Here is a 15,592-nt window from a genome sequence, read left to right on the forward strand (position 1 = left end):
CAATAGTTAGTTAATTGTATTGCTTGCTGTAGTCTAATTACAAGAGAATCTGAACATTCATTTTCCTTTATACAACTATTTTCAAAGATGTTTTTAAAGGTGACTTGTGTATGCCCATAAATAAACAAGAATCACTGATTATGACATGCTACTGCCAGTCTGTCGCCAGTGAACATTTTATTGAAGGAAAATACATTAGGGAACTGTCCCTTTAAGAATTAGGATTTGGGAGTGACGAGGATATGAAAGCTAGTTTATCCCGCTTTCCTTTGCAACGAATATTGTTTAGATGAACTAGATTAGTTTGCTAAATTATAGGGAGAAATGATTCTCACTGTTTAGAAACGGAAAGGATACAGAAGGGGTATTTGAGCGTCCTCGGAATTCATCTCCCAGGATTGAGGCGTCCTCCAAATTGGGATAATTTTGAGGAAGTTCTTTGTATTCAGGGATCCGCTGATAAGAAGACGTTAAACATGGACTGGGGAACGGATCTCTGGGTGAGTATGCGAGCAGTCTGGGATCTGCCAAGGGCTTTAGCTCTCGTGAAGTTTTGCAAAGTATTGTTTTTGCCACTTTTAATGTGATGTAGCATGTATGTTCTTCTACGACTATGAGCATACCAAGAGACTGGGTTTGATGGAGGTAGTCAAACTATGCTGAGATTTCTTTCCCTCTCAGAACATCTGTCCCAGCCATACTCAACTGGACCCAGAACAGGGTCAAAATTGACCGCGTGTCCCAAGTGTACATTTTTTGGAACTAATTTGGGCCTCGTCCTCTGGTATCATATAAACATACATACGATATCGTATAATTGCAGGAAATGCGCTTTAAAATAAATCCTGCTTTAAAATACATCTTGGAGCGGAGATTTGCGTGTGAATTTCATTGCCCCCTGGCACAACCCCTAGATGGGACCCTGGAGGTCTTCCTTCAAGAAAACGTTTCTGTTTTAAAACTAATTTCCTGCAATTCTATGTATTTTGACATGACGTAGGCCTATGACCGAGGTGAAAAACAACAACAAATGAAACCACAGGTTAGATGTATTTAGGATGCTTTGAACATGAAATGAACACTCAATTTGACGACTTTGTTACTTTGAGATTTGTTTGGGGGATGATGTATTTTTGTTGTTGTGGTTTGACACTTTCAGACAGGAATGAAATGGAGATCGGGACACAGGCAAATGCTAGAAACAGTGGGAAGGTTGGAAGCAGGGATTTGATCCCTGTTCTCAGGTGGAAAGTTGTATGCAACACATGCCGTGGAGTGTCACCAGTACACCAAGGCTCTGCACAGGAATATTTCATATTAGTGGGTAACTCTCTTTAAATTAGGGCTGGAAGAAAATCCTGCTTGCTCTCCGGGAGAGTTGGCCACATCATTTACGTTTTTCAAGTGCTGGGTGTTTTGAAAATGTTCTTGTTATAACAATATTTGATTTAAATCACCCAAACTTGATGAAAAATCGAATACATATCAATATTCAGGTGGTTTGTGCCTACTCAGGAGATAGATTGGTGGTAAGGCTCTGAGACTTGAGTCTTATCCAGGGGGTGTACTTTACATCAAGCTGCCTCACGCTACAGAAACAAGAGATGGACTCCTGCCCTATGAGCCGTTCCGACTCGTGCGAGACTACCTACCTACTTACTTGCTTGCTTACTATATAGTTGAAGATCCTTGCTGTCATCTTACTCTACCATCTAGCTTGTGCACAATACTAAAATATTTGATTCCTGGAGCGTTTAATATCAATGCTTATTTGTATCATTTATTCAAAACTGTTCATGAATGGCAGCAAAGACACAAGTAGCCATATCAGACTTCAAATGTGTGATTAACACTGGCAAAATCGGGAAGAAGTGGATAATAAAATGTGTGGGGAATACCTGTAGTGTTCTATTCATTGTCCCCCCTCTAGAATCAAACATACAGTTTTCGGTTCACAATCTGTTTGACAAAGTTATTGATCACCAAACGAGGGGACTAATGCAAGTGTGGATGAAATCGACTTTAGTACATGCTGTCTAAAGGCTGCATTCTATCAAGCTGATTCCTACTCCAATATGTGATAGATGCTGTTTGAACACTAATGCACATGTTTTGGGAATGTCCTGTGGCGTCCCAGTTCTGGTCACATGGTTTAAATTGCCTTACTAAAGTTATGGGTTTCCCTGTGAACAAAGATCCACCTTTTATTAATTTTTTTAATGATGACTCTGCATTTGTACTGCAACTGGTTCAGAAAATGAATCATTTATGTGGGGTTGACATCAGCAAAAAAAGGTTATCCTTAGTGCTTGGATTACCTCTACAATCCTCTCACCTCAAACATTTTCTAGATATTGTTCGTATAGAGTGATCAGTGGCCGTGATAAATAAAGCTCAGGCAAACCCAGTTAAGGCATGGGATGTATTATGCAAAACTCTATCCGATATCAACAACTCTTGACCGAGCAATGGACCTACATGTTAAGGGCCAATGTGTGAGAGTAGGCAGCTCTGAGTCTGCTTTAAGTTTGCTTTAAAACCCCCTAGAGTTGATGTCCGCGCCCTGCGGAACTCTAATTAGCATAATAATACAAATCTGTCAATTCAAGCAAGATAATTTTGTTTTTGCATTGGATACGTCTCAATCCACCGCATCCGTTGATGTCGCAGTTCCGCATCTGCGGTGGAAGGTGGCAGAACTAGAGCAGGGTTTGTCAGACCATGAGACATCCCTCGAAAAGCTGTCTTCTCACAAAATCGTATGTAGCATCGGAACGGTTTGGCCTATGAACTATTATGACTCCTCTATGGAAAGATTACTCTCACGAACACCATGGGACGTGCCTGAAGTTGGTACAGCCGATCTGCCAACTTCTGTCTGTAGCGTCCAAACAGTCTGGGCTACACTAATATGACCCCTCTGTGGAAAGGTTAGACTCACAAACATGTACATGTCAGGTTGTTTTGCTCTAGGATGCCCACGGGCTTCACAAGACTCATCTGAAGGTCCCCTGGCACCAGTTGAAAAAATGTATGGAAGCAGATACTCGAAGTATTCAGACCGCTTCCCTTTTTTCACATTTTGTTACATTACAGCCTTATTCTAAAATGGATTAAATGCATTTTTTCTCATCAATCTACACACGCTACCCCATAATGACAAAGCAAAAACAGTTTTTACTTTTAAATTTTTTTACTTAAATTTTTTTAACCTTATTTACATAAGTATTCAGACCCTTTGCTATGAGACTCGAAATTGAGCTCAGGTGCATCCTGTTTCCATTGATCATCCTTGAAATGTTTCTACAAGTTGATTGGAGTCCACCTGTGGTAAATTAAATTGATTGGACATGATTTGGAAAGGCACACACCTGTCTATTTAAGTTCCCACAGTTGACCTTGCGTGTCAGAGCAAAAATCCGGGCATGAGGTTGAAGGAATTCTCCGTAGAGCTCCGAGACATGATTGTGTCGAGGCACATATCTGGGGAAGGGTACCAACACATTTCTGCAGCATTGAAGGTCCCCAAGAACACAGTGGCCTCCATCATTCTTAAATGGAAGGAGTTTAGAACCAAAAACAAAAATATATAAACGCATACAGAACAAAAATATATAAATGCATACGGAACAAAAATATATAAAGGCAACGTGCGTTTATATGCATTTCAAACATGTTACTGAATTACAGTTCATATAAGGAAATCAGTCAATTGAAAAAAATTCATTAGGCCCAAATCTATGGATTTCTAATGACTCGGAATACAGAATGCACATTAACTAAGGTAGGGGCATGGATCAGAAAACCAGGCGGTATCTAGTGTGACAAATTAATTTTAAAAAAGTCAGCTTTATTTAAATAGGCAATGTGCCTCATGCAGCGTGACATATCTCTGTCGCATAGAGTTGTCAGGCTGCTGATTGTGGCCTGTGGAATGTTGTCCCACTCCTCTTCAATGGTTGTGCGAAGTTGCTTGATACTCCCCTGTAGTAATTTTGTGGCCTTATATTGTCCCCAGCACAAGGTGCACCTGTGTAATGATCATGCTGTTTAATCAGCTTCTTGATATGCCACACCTGTCAGGTGGATGGATTATCTTGGCAAATGAGAAAAGCTCACTTACAGGGATGTAAACACATTTGTGTACAACAAGAATTAAGCTGTTAAAATATGAATATCATACTGTGGACACGGAAGCCATTGCATGCAATTCCCTGGTGCATTTAGTGCTCAAATCTCTGACAGCTGAACCGTGAGGTGGACAATTGTTTTAGGAAAGTAGCCTCAAAATAGTCTATAAAGTTTTGCATATGCTACACATCGAAACACAAGGAATAGTGTTTTTGTAATTTGTTTAAGGGTGGTTTTAAGGACTTGTAAATGTGGCTAATTTGGCCAATATCCCTCATTTATTGATGCTGTTGGCTGCGCCAGGTTGGATCTGAATGCATATGGATGTCCATAAAATTTCTCAAATGTCTGGTCAATAAAAATGTTCCCTGTTGTCCGGCACCAGATTGTCCTAAAGGAAACTCTGAAATGACTATTATTTTTGAATTTTCACATGAAAATCTGTTGCCAATTGGATGGGTCCATATAATTTTTTTGACACCTTGAGTTGGACCAGCATGTCACTCTCTAAACAGATACAAATGTGACGCTGTTTACACAGGCAGTCCAATTCTGATATTTTTCACTAATTTGTCCTTTGCCCAATCAGATCAGTGTGTTTTGCCCATAAATGTAAGTGTGTAATTGCTGCACGCAATTTGTGACGTTCCTGCACGTGGGCCTTCCTGAATCCGCATATAAGCCCCCCCTCCATAAATGGACAAAAGAGCAGAATTGTCTGTCTGTGTAAACGCAACCATTGTAGCAGGTACATAAGTTGTCGCACGATTCGTAACTCAAATCAAAGTGCTGTCATTGGGGACCCTGAAAAACAAAGCAGCTGGTGTCTTGTCTCTCAGATCATTATGCTATTAGCTAGCTAGCCAAGTTGAAGTCAATGTTTAATTTCTCAAGAAAAAGCTTATGACCCAGATGTTTGTGCACAAACTGCCAGACATTCAGAATGTCTAGGGCCTTTGATGTTTTGAGCTTGAGTGAATTTAATTGACATTCCTTGCCCCAAGACTAGTTTTGTCCTAAGGAAGGATACACTTTTGGGAGGGCCATGCCCGCAACAAGTTGTCACAGTTGGGCGCTACTTGATTCCCAGAAATAGGACACTATTGCCTCCTGCTGCCCACCGTGCACATGTATGGAGCACACAGTCTCACACACACAGTTGACATATTGAATGATATCAGTTACATGATGGCACATTTACTCCAGATCCTTCAATGTTTTCAACAGTGCACTTGTACTGAGCATGCCAGAGGTCACCAGCCCAACTCTAGTCCTGGAGAGGGTTTGCCAACCAGGCTAATTACTGACCACCAATACCTTTTTATTGAGGAGTTTAAAATAGCCTGGGAAAACACTGTAGTGAACACTTGCTTTCCAGGACCAGGATTGGTGCCCACTAGAGTACTGTGTGACAACAAGCAATAGCTCACTTTTTAACATAGATGGCTGGATGGATCTTTGCTCTCGCTCATCGATCTCACATGGTTTTAATGAGCATAATGAGTTGATTTCAACCTCTTTTGACTGCCACCGGTTGTCATGGATTCCCCAGCCAATGTGCACAAGAGTGAGTTACAGTGGTAGCTGGTAGGCGACACAATGGACAAGACAAACAGAGAAACAAGCAGTCTTTTCACTAGAAAATCAGGCCGAGAACACACTGCCCCTCAATGTTGCTACACGGTTTATCTGAGAGCTAGGCTATGGCTACTCCACCACCCACCCAGTGATCTGACCTCCTCCACACACACACACACACACACACACACACACACACACACACACACACACACACACACACCCCGTATAGTGAATATGTAAATGGTGTGTTACAGAGAGGAGGGTGGGACGGTAGGTTCTGACCTCATTACCCATGTTCCCCCCCCTGGGCCTCTCTATTCCTCATGTCCTCTTTCCATCCTCAGTGCTGTGCTGCATGGAGCACTAGCAACCTAATTAGGTTTGACCTCGTTTAATGAACTCAAAACATCTCATCTATCCATGCTCTTGTATGTAATGTATGTATGTATGTATGTATGTATGTATGTATGTATGTATGTATTTGCCACATCTGTTTCCCTTTTTTAACCCAAGATACATTTCTTCAAACCTCTACTTTTCTCTGAAAACATGCAAACTCAAACAGGTTTTATTAGCTGGTAGTTTACTGTACCTTCTCCTATCAGGTGTTATTAGCTGGTAGTTTACTGTACCTTCTCCTATCAGGTGTTATTAGCTGGTAGTTTACTGTACCTTCCCCTATCAGGTGTTATTAGCTGGTAGTTTACTGTACCTTCTCCTATCAGGTGTAATTAGCTGGTAGTTTACTGTACCTTCTCCTATCAGGTGTAATTAGCTGGTAGTTTACTGTACCTTCTCCTATCAGGTGTTATTAGCTGGTAATTTAGAGAATGACTTCAATTTGCACACAGATCTAACCATGTTTTCATATGTTTGTATTTATGTGTGAGGGAGACTATTGGAAAACATTCGTTCTTTCTCTTGCCACAATGTCCAGACTGCCTAATTGGTTGTGATTGTGTTTGGCCAGTAACGTTCGTGGCCAACTGTGCTGCCTGCTCTGTGGCATCTGTCCCTTGCTTTCCTTGCGGTTAATCCAGCAGTTATTTTTGGCAAATAGTGTTCAGTGTGTAAGATCAGTGTATGGGCATTAGCCCTGGCTGCTAGTGTGACTGAGTGAGGACAGGCTCTGTGTGTGTGTGTGTGTCTTCCACACAGAACCTGTAAAGAAATGTAGCATGGCAGACGGTCCCTTTATAATGTTCATGAACGATAGGTAGGAAACCCTCTCTGTGGTCATGGAGTAGGATACTTAAGTCATTTTTGGAGGTATCTGTACTTTACTATTTATATTTTTGACAGCTTTTACTTCACTACATTCCTAAAGAAAATATGTACTTTTTACTCCATACATTTTCCCAGACACACAAAAGTACTAAAAAAAGAAATAGCCTAATTCACACATTTATCAAGAGAACATTCCTGGTCATCCCTACTGCCTCTGATCTGGTGGACTCACTAAACACATGCTTGGTTTGTAAATGATGTCTGAGTGTTGGAGTGTGCCCCTGGCTATCTGTATATAATAATACAAAAAAACGAAAAAGGGTGCCACCTGGTTTGCTTTATATAAGGGATTTGACATTTACATTTTTTACTTTGACTTTTGATACTTAAGTATCTTTTAAACCAAGTACTTTTGGACTTTTACTCAAGTAGTATTTTACTGGGTGACTTTCACTTAAGTCATTTTCTATTAAAGTATATTTTACTTTTACTCAAGTATGACAATTGGGAACTTTTTCCACCACTGAGCAGGATGACTTCCCATGCCTAGGGTGATGCCTTTACAAGTTAATCTGTCTGGAGTTGGGGGGGTGGAGGTAGAAGACTGCTGGGTTGAGGCAGGGCCAACATGGATGGATGGGCCTTCGGTCATTGGAAGATTACGGTTCTTTGATGTGTCCTAAATTCTACCATGAAGCCAACAGTATGCTCATGAAAAACCCAACTGAATGTCCTAGCTTACTGAAACTTTAAATTGGAATCAATTTCTAAACAAAACTGTCTTATGGAGAGGGCAAACAAGGTTATGTTTGTGCGGTGGAAGACATCCACCCCAGCCAGTAGGCCGAATGGTTGTGAAACAACAATCAGCTTGGTTTATTTACAACTTAACCTCGAAGACAGGAGGACTCTGTTAAACTGGAATGAAAACCAACCAGTTTGTGTGTTCTCTCCGCGTCTCTTGGTGGTGTTTCGGGTGAACACAAAAAGAGCACACTGTGTGCTGTGGCCCTCATTTTCCTGCCCAGAAACATTTGATCAGACTTCTCAAAATGTAGTCCTCTGTGTTCTACACATGCACACATACAGCAACTCGCTCGCAATGTCTCATACAAGCCCACATGTTCACGTGCTCTTCTCAAATCAAAGGCCTTAGGTGTTATTTGTTCACTCTCTTTTTACCGTGTGCCCTTTGAAGGGGTAGGATGGGTCAAGAACATGGCCCAACATGATAGGAATCTCTTCCCATTGAATGGCCCTCCTCCATACTGTAACTACAGAGTTCCTTGATATCATCCTCACTCTCTAACAGGCTTGTCTGTGCTTGAAGTGGCCATAAAGCACCCAGCCAAAAAAGGAACTAAAGAGACTAGAAGAGTCCTCACTGCATATCAAAGTGTGGGAATTTCTGTTCATGATACGTGTGGTAGCAAGCCTATTTCGTTTTTCTTGTGTGAGTTGACGATACGTTTGCTTATGAAGTGTAGGGAAATCAAATAACGATGCGTTATCTTTGTAGTTTTTTTTGTTTGGCCCATCCACCACCCTCTTCGGAGGACAAAAATAAAGTTTGTTTTTTTGTACATTATATACACAGTTTAAATGCATGGCACTTCTTAATTTTCTTCACAGTAGTTACACAGCAAGAATATTCACCGATGAACACAAAATATTAACTCAACATGCAACAATTTCAAAGATTTGATGGAGTTACAGTTCATGTAAGGAAGTCAGTCAACTGAAATAAATTCATTAGGCTCTAATCTATGGATTTCACATGACTGGGCGGGGGTACAGCCATGGGTGGGCCTGGGAGGGCATCAAATCAAACTTCATTTGTCACATGTGCCGAATACAACAGGTGTAGTAGACATTACCGTGAAATGCTTACTTACAAGCCCGTAACTAACAGTGCAGTTCAAGAAGAGTTAAGAGAATATGTAGTAAACTAAAACATAATAACAAGTAACACAATAAAATAACAATAACGAGGCTATATACAGGGGGGTACCAAGTTAATGTGCGGTGGTACAGGTTAGTCGAGGTAATTTGTACATGTAGGTAGGGGTGAAGTGACTATGCTGCTACTCGCTGTTTATTTTCTATGCAATGTACAAACAAATGGAGGGGAGGGGAGGGGGGGGGGGGTTGATCGACTTGTAAATAGTCAGGTGGCCATTTTGATCACCCACTGGGGAGCCAGGCCCAGCCAATCAGAATGAGTATTTTCAAACAAAAGGGCTTTATTACAGACAGAAATACTCCTCAGCACCCATTGGACGATCCTGCAGGTGAAGAAGCTGGATGTGGAGGTCCTGGGCTGGCGTGGTTACACGTGGTCTGCGGTTGTGAGGCCGGTTGGACGTACTGCCAAATCCTCTAAAATGATGTCATAGGCAGCTAATGGTAGAGAAATGAACATTTTAAATTCTCTGGCAACAGCTCTGGTGGACATTCCTACAGTCAGCAGGCTAATTGCACGCTCCCTCAACTTGATTTCAACTGTGTTGTGATGTTTCACATAGATTCTGAACCTTCCTAATCCCATAGTATCTACAGATTGTAAATTAAATATATTTTTATTGAAACTATCATATTGTTGATTGATTGACTATGGCTTTCCAAATCTCCCAACAGTCCTATTTGTAGGGTTAATTTGAGGTAAATGTTGTGATTTTTCAGCCATTCCTGAACCTGTGACCAGAAACAAGCTACATAGGGGCAATACCAGAGTAAATGATCTAATGATACTGTCTCTTCGCAGCAAAATCTGCAGAGCTAAGATGGCTGTATGCCCTATAAACATAACATTCTGTTGGTGGCAAGAATTTTATACAAATTTTTTTTTATTGAAAAACTCTTCAAGTTGTTTTGTATCAGTTCATAAACCATGTGCCATAGAATCGGTACATCAAATCTCTTCTATTTTACAATCTGTATGGCGCCGCTGTCAACATTTTGGTCCTCCAATGAAACTGGTATGTTTTTCAATTTATGACGATTTCTTTTAGCCAATTTTGGCCTTTAAAGGATAGACGAACAAGGTCCCTACCTTCGCTCCCTTCCACTTGCCTCCTCCAATTTGGCAGTTTTGCGGTAATCAGTTGGTTATTTAGTGTTCTATGCAATTCGTATGTGGGGTGTTTCTACGAAGTCCATGTACCACAGGAAGAGTGGGGCGCTTCCTATTTCCTGTCGGTAGAAGGTCGTCCTCCTCCCTGTGGCCTCTCGCTCTCTCTCTGGCCCTGTTCCAACTTTCTCTCCCCCTCTCTTTAGTAGCAGAACGCAGCATGATTTAGCACCTCAAGGCTGGGGGTCAATGGTTGTGTATATGTGGAGAATTCTTGGAAGGCATAACATTTGGGTAGATATGGTGACTTGAGATTCAGTATCAACAGTCTGTAAACTAAATGTTGCCTCGGACTGATTTAATATCCAGCATTTCCTTAGATGACGTCACTCACCCAATGGAACGCTGTCATTCTTATCGAATGGGGACGAGCTTTTCATGCATCTCGTGTGTATCGTCCGTAATATCTCTTTCTCTTTTCATGTTCCTTCTCCCCAGGACCAATATGACATCATCGACAAGCACACGCAATCCGGGCTGGAACTGGTAGAGAAGTATGTCAAGTTTGTGAAGGAGAGGACGGAGATAGAGCAGAACTATGCCAAGCAGCTGAGGTAGGCCTCATTCTTCATGGTTCCTCATTCCTCAGGCCTCATTCCTGCCTGTGTGCCCACAGCAGTTGATGTTTGTGCTCAAAAGCTGTTTTATGAAATGTATGTGGTGTCTTATGACTAGTTTGGGGCAGAGTTGAACTTGTCTCCCCCTGTTGGCATTGCCCCAGCCCAGACAGTCCCAGAAACACTGCCCTCATTCTCAAGCTTGAGCCTCTGCATTACTGCCTCCCCTTTTCTCTGTTCCTCACTCTCACTCCGCGTGTGTCTGTCAGTATCTGCTGCTGTGCTCTGGTGGAGAGGAGAGGAAGTGGGAGCAGACTGGCACATGACGGACAGGATGTGGTCAGAGAGAGCTCTAATGAAAGAAGGAAGAATAGGAGAAGTGGCTGTGTTTTAACAGATGTTATTCTTGACTGTAGTTTTGCATTGGCTTTCCCTTAAAGGGGCAGTGCAGTCAGAAACATGATATCCTTTTTTATTTATTTTTTATATATCTCCACACTGAGGTTGGAATCATACAGTGAAATTGTGACAATTATGATAATGCCCTTTTAGTGTAAGAGCTGCCTGAATTTTCAGCTTGTTTGGCTGGGTGGGTTTTTTAGACCTAGATGATAATAGAAGATCAATAACTGCTAGCTTTCAGGTTACACATCCTTCCCATTAGGCTCCTCTCTGACCACTCCCAGACTGACCACTCCCAGACTGACCACTCCCAGACTGACCACTCCCAGACTGACCACTCCCAGTCTGACCACTCCCAGACTGACCACTCCCAGACTGACCACTCCCAGACTGACCACTCCCAGTCTGACCACTCCCAGACTGACCACTCCCAGACTGACCACTCCCAGACTGACCACTCCCAGACTGACCACTCCCAGTCTGACCACTCCCAGACTGACCACTCCCAGTCTGACCACTCCCAGACTGACCACTCCCAGACTGACCACTCCCAGACTGACCACTCCCAGTCTGACCACTCCCAGACTGACCACTCCCAGACTGACCACTCCCAGTCTGACCACTCCCAGTCTGACCACTCCCAGTCTGACCACTCCCAGACTGACCACTCCCAGTCTGACCACTCCCAGTCTGACCACTCCCAGTCTGACCACTCCCAGTCTGACCACTCCCAGACTGACCACTCCCAGACTGACCACTCCCAGACTGACCACTCCCAGTCTTAGTAGAAATCTTGCTTGAGCTTTTTTTGTTTCTTTTTGACCATTTGAATTCAAAACAATTTACATTAAGGTAAATAATTGTTACCTAGAAATGATTTTGATATTGAGATAAAAATGGCAAAATGGAAAGATCAACTGTGCCAGTGGACCGGGGCAGTCTTGCCTACAAGAAGCAAATATTTGTGTGTGTTGTTTCTTAGAGGTGTGGATTGATTTGAAATTTAAATAATTTCTATTAAATGCAAACTGTAACCAATTTAGGTTAGTAGAACGTCTTCATTGAGATTTGAATAGACACCCTAATTTGATGCCATGTGTTTTCCTATCATTTAGGATAATTGAGTTCGAATATGTCAAAAGCACAGATGCAACCTTCCAGACTACTTACCATATCTTCCCCCTCTCCTAATATTGACAGAAATCTAACAAAGAAATACAATCCTAAACGAGGCTGTAAAGAGGAACAGGAATGCAGGTGGGCTTTTGTGTGTTCGAATGAATGTGTGTGTGAATGAATGTGTGTGTGTATAAAATAAATGTGCTGTATTTGTACCTGCCCACGCCAGCTGTGATCTTCAACATGACTTTCAGTTCCTAATCAGACATAGAGAAGGAAAACAAAGCTTGACTAAAATAATACACCAACAATACATGACGTAATTTCAATGATGTCTTTTCAAACTGCTTTCCTGTCTATAGTACTGTAGTTGGAGAGGCTATGCCAGCACCTGCAGAGCAATGCAAATGACTGCTACTATACCCCCTGAGAGGGAAACGGGAATAATGAAGTAATGGACCTATCATTACATGGCTAACACAGCTATTTAAGCAACAGTGTATGTAACTTCCTGTCAACGCCCAAATCCATTACAGATCTCATCTCATCTCTTCTCTACCCCCCCCCCCCCCCCATAGGTTCTCCAACCACCAGTCCTTCCTGGACATCCTGAATGAGATGAACGACTACGCAGGACAGAGGGAGCTGATTGCTGAGAACATGATGATGAACATCTGCATCGAAATCACCAAGTACCTGCAGGAGCTCAAGATGGAGCGTAAGACGGTGAGAGAGAGAGAAATCCACACTGAGAGGGAAGGATGGAAGAGTTCAAAACTCAGATTATTATAGTGAGGGTGAGTGAAGATGGGTGGGATCTAGGGAAAAGGCGGGAGATTATGAAGAAGACAGGAAGGACCATCAGATATTTGTAGGTTCCTCTGTTATGGCACGACGGTAGCCTTGATTGGTTTGTCTCGTAGGGGATGGTCACTGTCGTGTTGTTGTCCTCTGAAAGCAGAGGAATGCCTTGGCCCAACCCCAATGGAATATAGAACACACACAAACACTAAAAAGTCTCCCAGTAGACATGACCCACAGAGACAGACAGACTGCTATTTGTTTACCATCTGTTTTGTTCAGTGGTTTTTGGTGGCTGTTGTTTATTCTGTACCCAATGCCAATGGCCCTGTCTAAGTAGGGAACTTCATGTCATCATCCTAGTGTTCTTGGCGTCTCATGTGTCCTCTCTCTCTCTGTTTGTCTGTTTGCAGCATCTGTCGGAGGCCAAGAAAGCCCAGCAGAGTTTGGAGAGCACCTATAAGCAGCTCGACTGTGTACGTTTGTTTACATGTCAGGCCGTCTGCCAATAACTCCTCTCTTCCAAAGGGAAAATCTACGTTGTTGGTAGAATACTAATGTATACATCCTCTCTATACAGTAGGCCTGTACTTTGCTTGTCAGTGAACAACTGTTTATTCTTTCTGTTCAGTCCAAAGGCCAATGTTTTTGTCCAGTCACTGTCCTCCCATTGTCTATAGTGGTGAAAGCTGTCAAATGTTTCTGAATGCTCTCTCATATTGTCTGCTGTAAGTGGGGTCATTGTTACATCGGTGAAAGGGATGTTTGTTCACTAGTTGTGAGTGCATGCATGTGTGTGTGGTGACTCAGGTGACCAGTATTTGTAATATACAGAAAAAAGAGACGAGGAGCTCTTTTTAAAAGCAGGGGTAGGGAACCAAAATGAGACCAGAAACCAGCAGCACTCCTGCCCATTGCTCATCACTGTATGGTCAGCACCACTTCAGTAAAGTCAGGTGCAAGTGAGGTCTCGCTTGTACACACTAGTAGAGTCTATTCTCTTCCATTCAAAAAATTTCCACTGAGCACAGTATTGGGTTAGCTAAGATCAACATGGATGTGTTTCTGTCTCTCTCGGTGTTTTAGAGTAAGAAACGTTTTGAGAGGGAGTGGCGGGAAGCAGACAAAGCTGCTCAATATGCCGAGAAAACTGACCAGGACATCAACGCCACCAAGGCCGACGTCGAGAAGGTAGGAGGACACCAACACGGAATAAAAAGAACACAGGTTTTCATTTTCCGTTGCAGAAGGTTTTCCTACGGTGTGCCCTACTGAACACATTCCAGCTGTCCTACTTGTCCTGTTTCCCCTTTAAACAGTGGAATGTGAGCCACCATACCGGCCTGTGTGTGTGTGAGACCTGTGTGTTTGTTTTGTTACCGGTGTCCAGGCCAAACAGCAGGCCAACATGAGGACACACATAGCGGAGGAGTGTAAGAACGACTATGCAGCCCAGCTGCAGAAATACAACAAGGAGCAGAGCCAGTTCTACTTCAGCGACATGCCTCTCATCTTCAACGTAAGGCAGAGCCTCTCACCCATCCATCCTGACCTTAACCTAGCTTTCCTTCCTTCTGCTGGAGCTATTTTAAATGCTAATGTTGGGTTCAACAGACACTAAAAACACAGCTGACCTTTTTGAATCAGGCACCAAGACATGGCAGATCTGATTGAGTGACGTCATGTATGTGCCTCCTTGCCCTATAGAAACTCCAGGATATGGATGAGAGGCGGGTGAGGAAGCTGGCGCAGGGCTACGTCTTGTTCTCAGACACGGAGAGGCACGTGATGCCCATTATCGGGAAGTGTCTGGAGGGCGTCACCAAAGCGGGCACTAATGTCAACGAGAGGAATGTGAGTCGACTGTACTGCATGTATACAGAACAAACCCAGACGTAACGTACGTAGATGCATGTGGTCCAATGAGGTTTGACAGAATGTGAGGGAAATGGGTATGAAACACAAATGCTTTGAAACGTTTTGGTTTTGTTGGTCTGTGTTTCACTGTCATAATGTAACCTACTGTCCCTGCAGGACTCCATAGCTCTTATAGAGCAGTACAAGTCAGGCTTTGAGCGTCCTGGGGACCTGGACTTTGAGGACTACAGTCAGGGCATCAACCGTGCCTCCTCAGACAGCAGCCTGGGCACCCTCGGTACACCCAAAGGCCCCCTGGAGCTGCTGGGCAAGAACAGGAGCAAACCGTTCTGGCTGTTCAGCAAGAAGAGTAAGGTAGGCTGCTAGTACCACGCCTCCTCGCAGACACAATGACTAGTTTACACTCCCTGGTACAGCCCACTCCCATGACTCAGTTCTGACTAGCTGAGTGACTTTCTGAGTTGGGAAGAGACATTATTATCCTAATCTACAATTCATGCCCACTTCAGGTTATTTCCCTCCTATGAAAGAGTGGATTTCTTAGTGTTTGAAATGATCAGTGCTCCAAGGTGCAGGTAGATCAACCGTGAGCAGTGTGTGTCAGTGTTGAGGCAGAGGGGCTGAATCAGGGAGACAAGAGTCTGGGAACGTCCCTCTGGGGACCACTTCTATCACTATGGTTCTGAAGCTGTGGTCTCACACACAATCTTTCCTGTTCCCAGAGCTCTGCATGTACATACTGCATGGCTCCCCTCTCTCTCACACA

The 15,592-nt window shown here is 43.0% G+C and overlaps 1 protein-coding gene and 1 long non-coding RNA gene across 3 annotated transcripts; one reads left to right on the forward strand and one right to left on the reverse strand.

The window, feature by feature from the left end:
- The first annotated feature begins 217 nt into the window (after window positions 1-217).
- Window positions 218-15,586, forward strand: LOC116375868 (cdc42-interacting protein 4 homolog). 2 transcript variants are annotated; one of them, XM_031834212.1, is made up of 9 exons: window positions 218-500; window positions 10,508-10,623; window positions 12,229-12,285; window positions 12,726-12,873; window positions 13,362-13,424; window positions 14,035-14,139; window positions 14,339-14,467; window positions 14,656-14,802; window positions 14,983-15,586. In XM_031834212.1, the coding sequence occupies exons 1-9, from the start codon at window positions 477-479 to the stop codon at window positions 15,190-15,192; spliced, it is 999 nt and encodes a 332-aa protein (XP_031690072.1). In that variant the 5' UTR covers window positions 218-476; the 3' UTR covers window positions 15,193-15,586. The 2 variants fall into 2 exon arrangements, with proteins under 2 accessions (XP_031690072.1, XP_031690073.1); XM_031834213.1 differs by lacking the exon at window positions 218-500 and adding an exon at window positions 12,510-12,598 and having other exon boundaries at window positions 10,557-10,623.
- LOC116375872 (uncharacterized) lies at window positions 9,085-10,508 on the reverse strand. Its single transcript, XR_004211292.1, has 2 exons — window positions 9,992-10,508; window positions 9,085-9,339 (listed from the first exon to the last, which is right to left on the reverse strand). It is a non-coding gene; the product is annotated as an uncharacterized LOC116375872 (long non-coding RNA).
- Window positions 15,587-15,592: the final 6 nt, after the last annotated feature.

Source organism: Oncorhynchus kisutch, linkage group LG10 (genome assembly GCF_002021735.2).
Source record: "Oncorhynchus kisutch isolate 150728-3 linkage group LG10, Okis_V2, whole genome shotgun sequence".
In the NCBI taxonomy this organism is placed as follows: domain Eukaryota; kingdom Metazoa; phylum Chordata; class Actinopteri; order Salmoniformes; family Salmonidae; genus Oncorhynchus; species Oncorhynchus kisutch.

Bases quoted from the DNA above. Each gene is read 5' to 3' on its own strand.
- LOC116375868 (XM_031834212.1), top strand. From the start codon at position 477: ATGGACTGGGGAACGGATCTCTGG. The intron at 501-10,507 runs GTGAGTATGCGA...CCTTCTCCCCAG, and splicing joins ACTGGGGAACGGATCTCTGG to GACCAATATGACATCATCGA. The intron at 12,286-12,725 runs GTGGGCTTTTGT...CCCCCCCCATAG, and splicing joins AAAGAGGAACAGGAATGCAG to GTTCTCCAACCACCAGTCCT.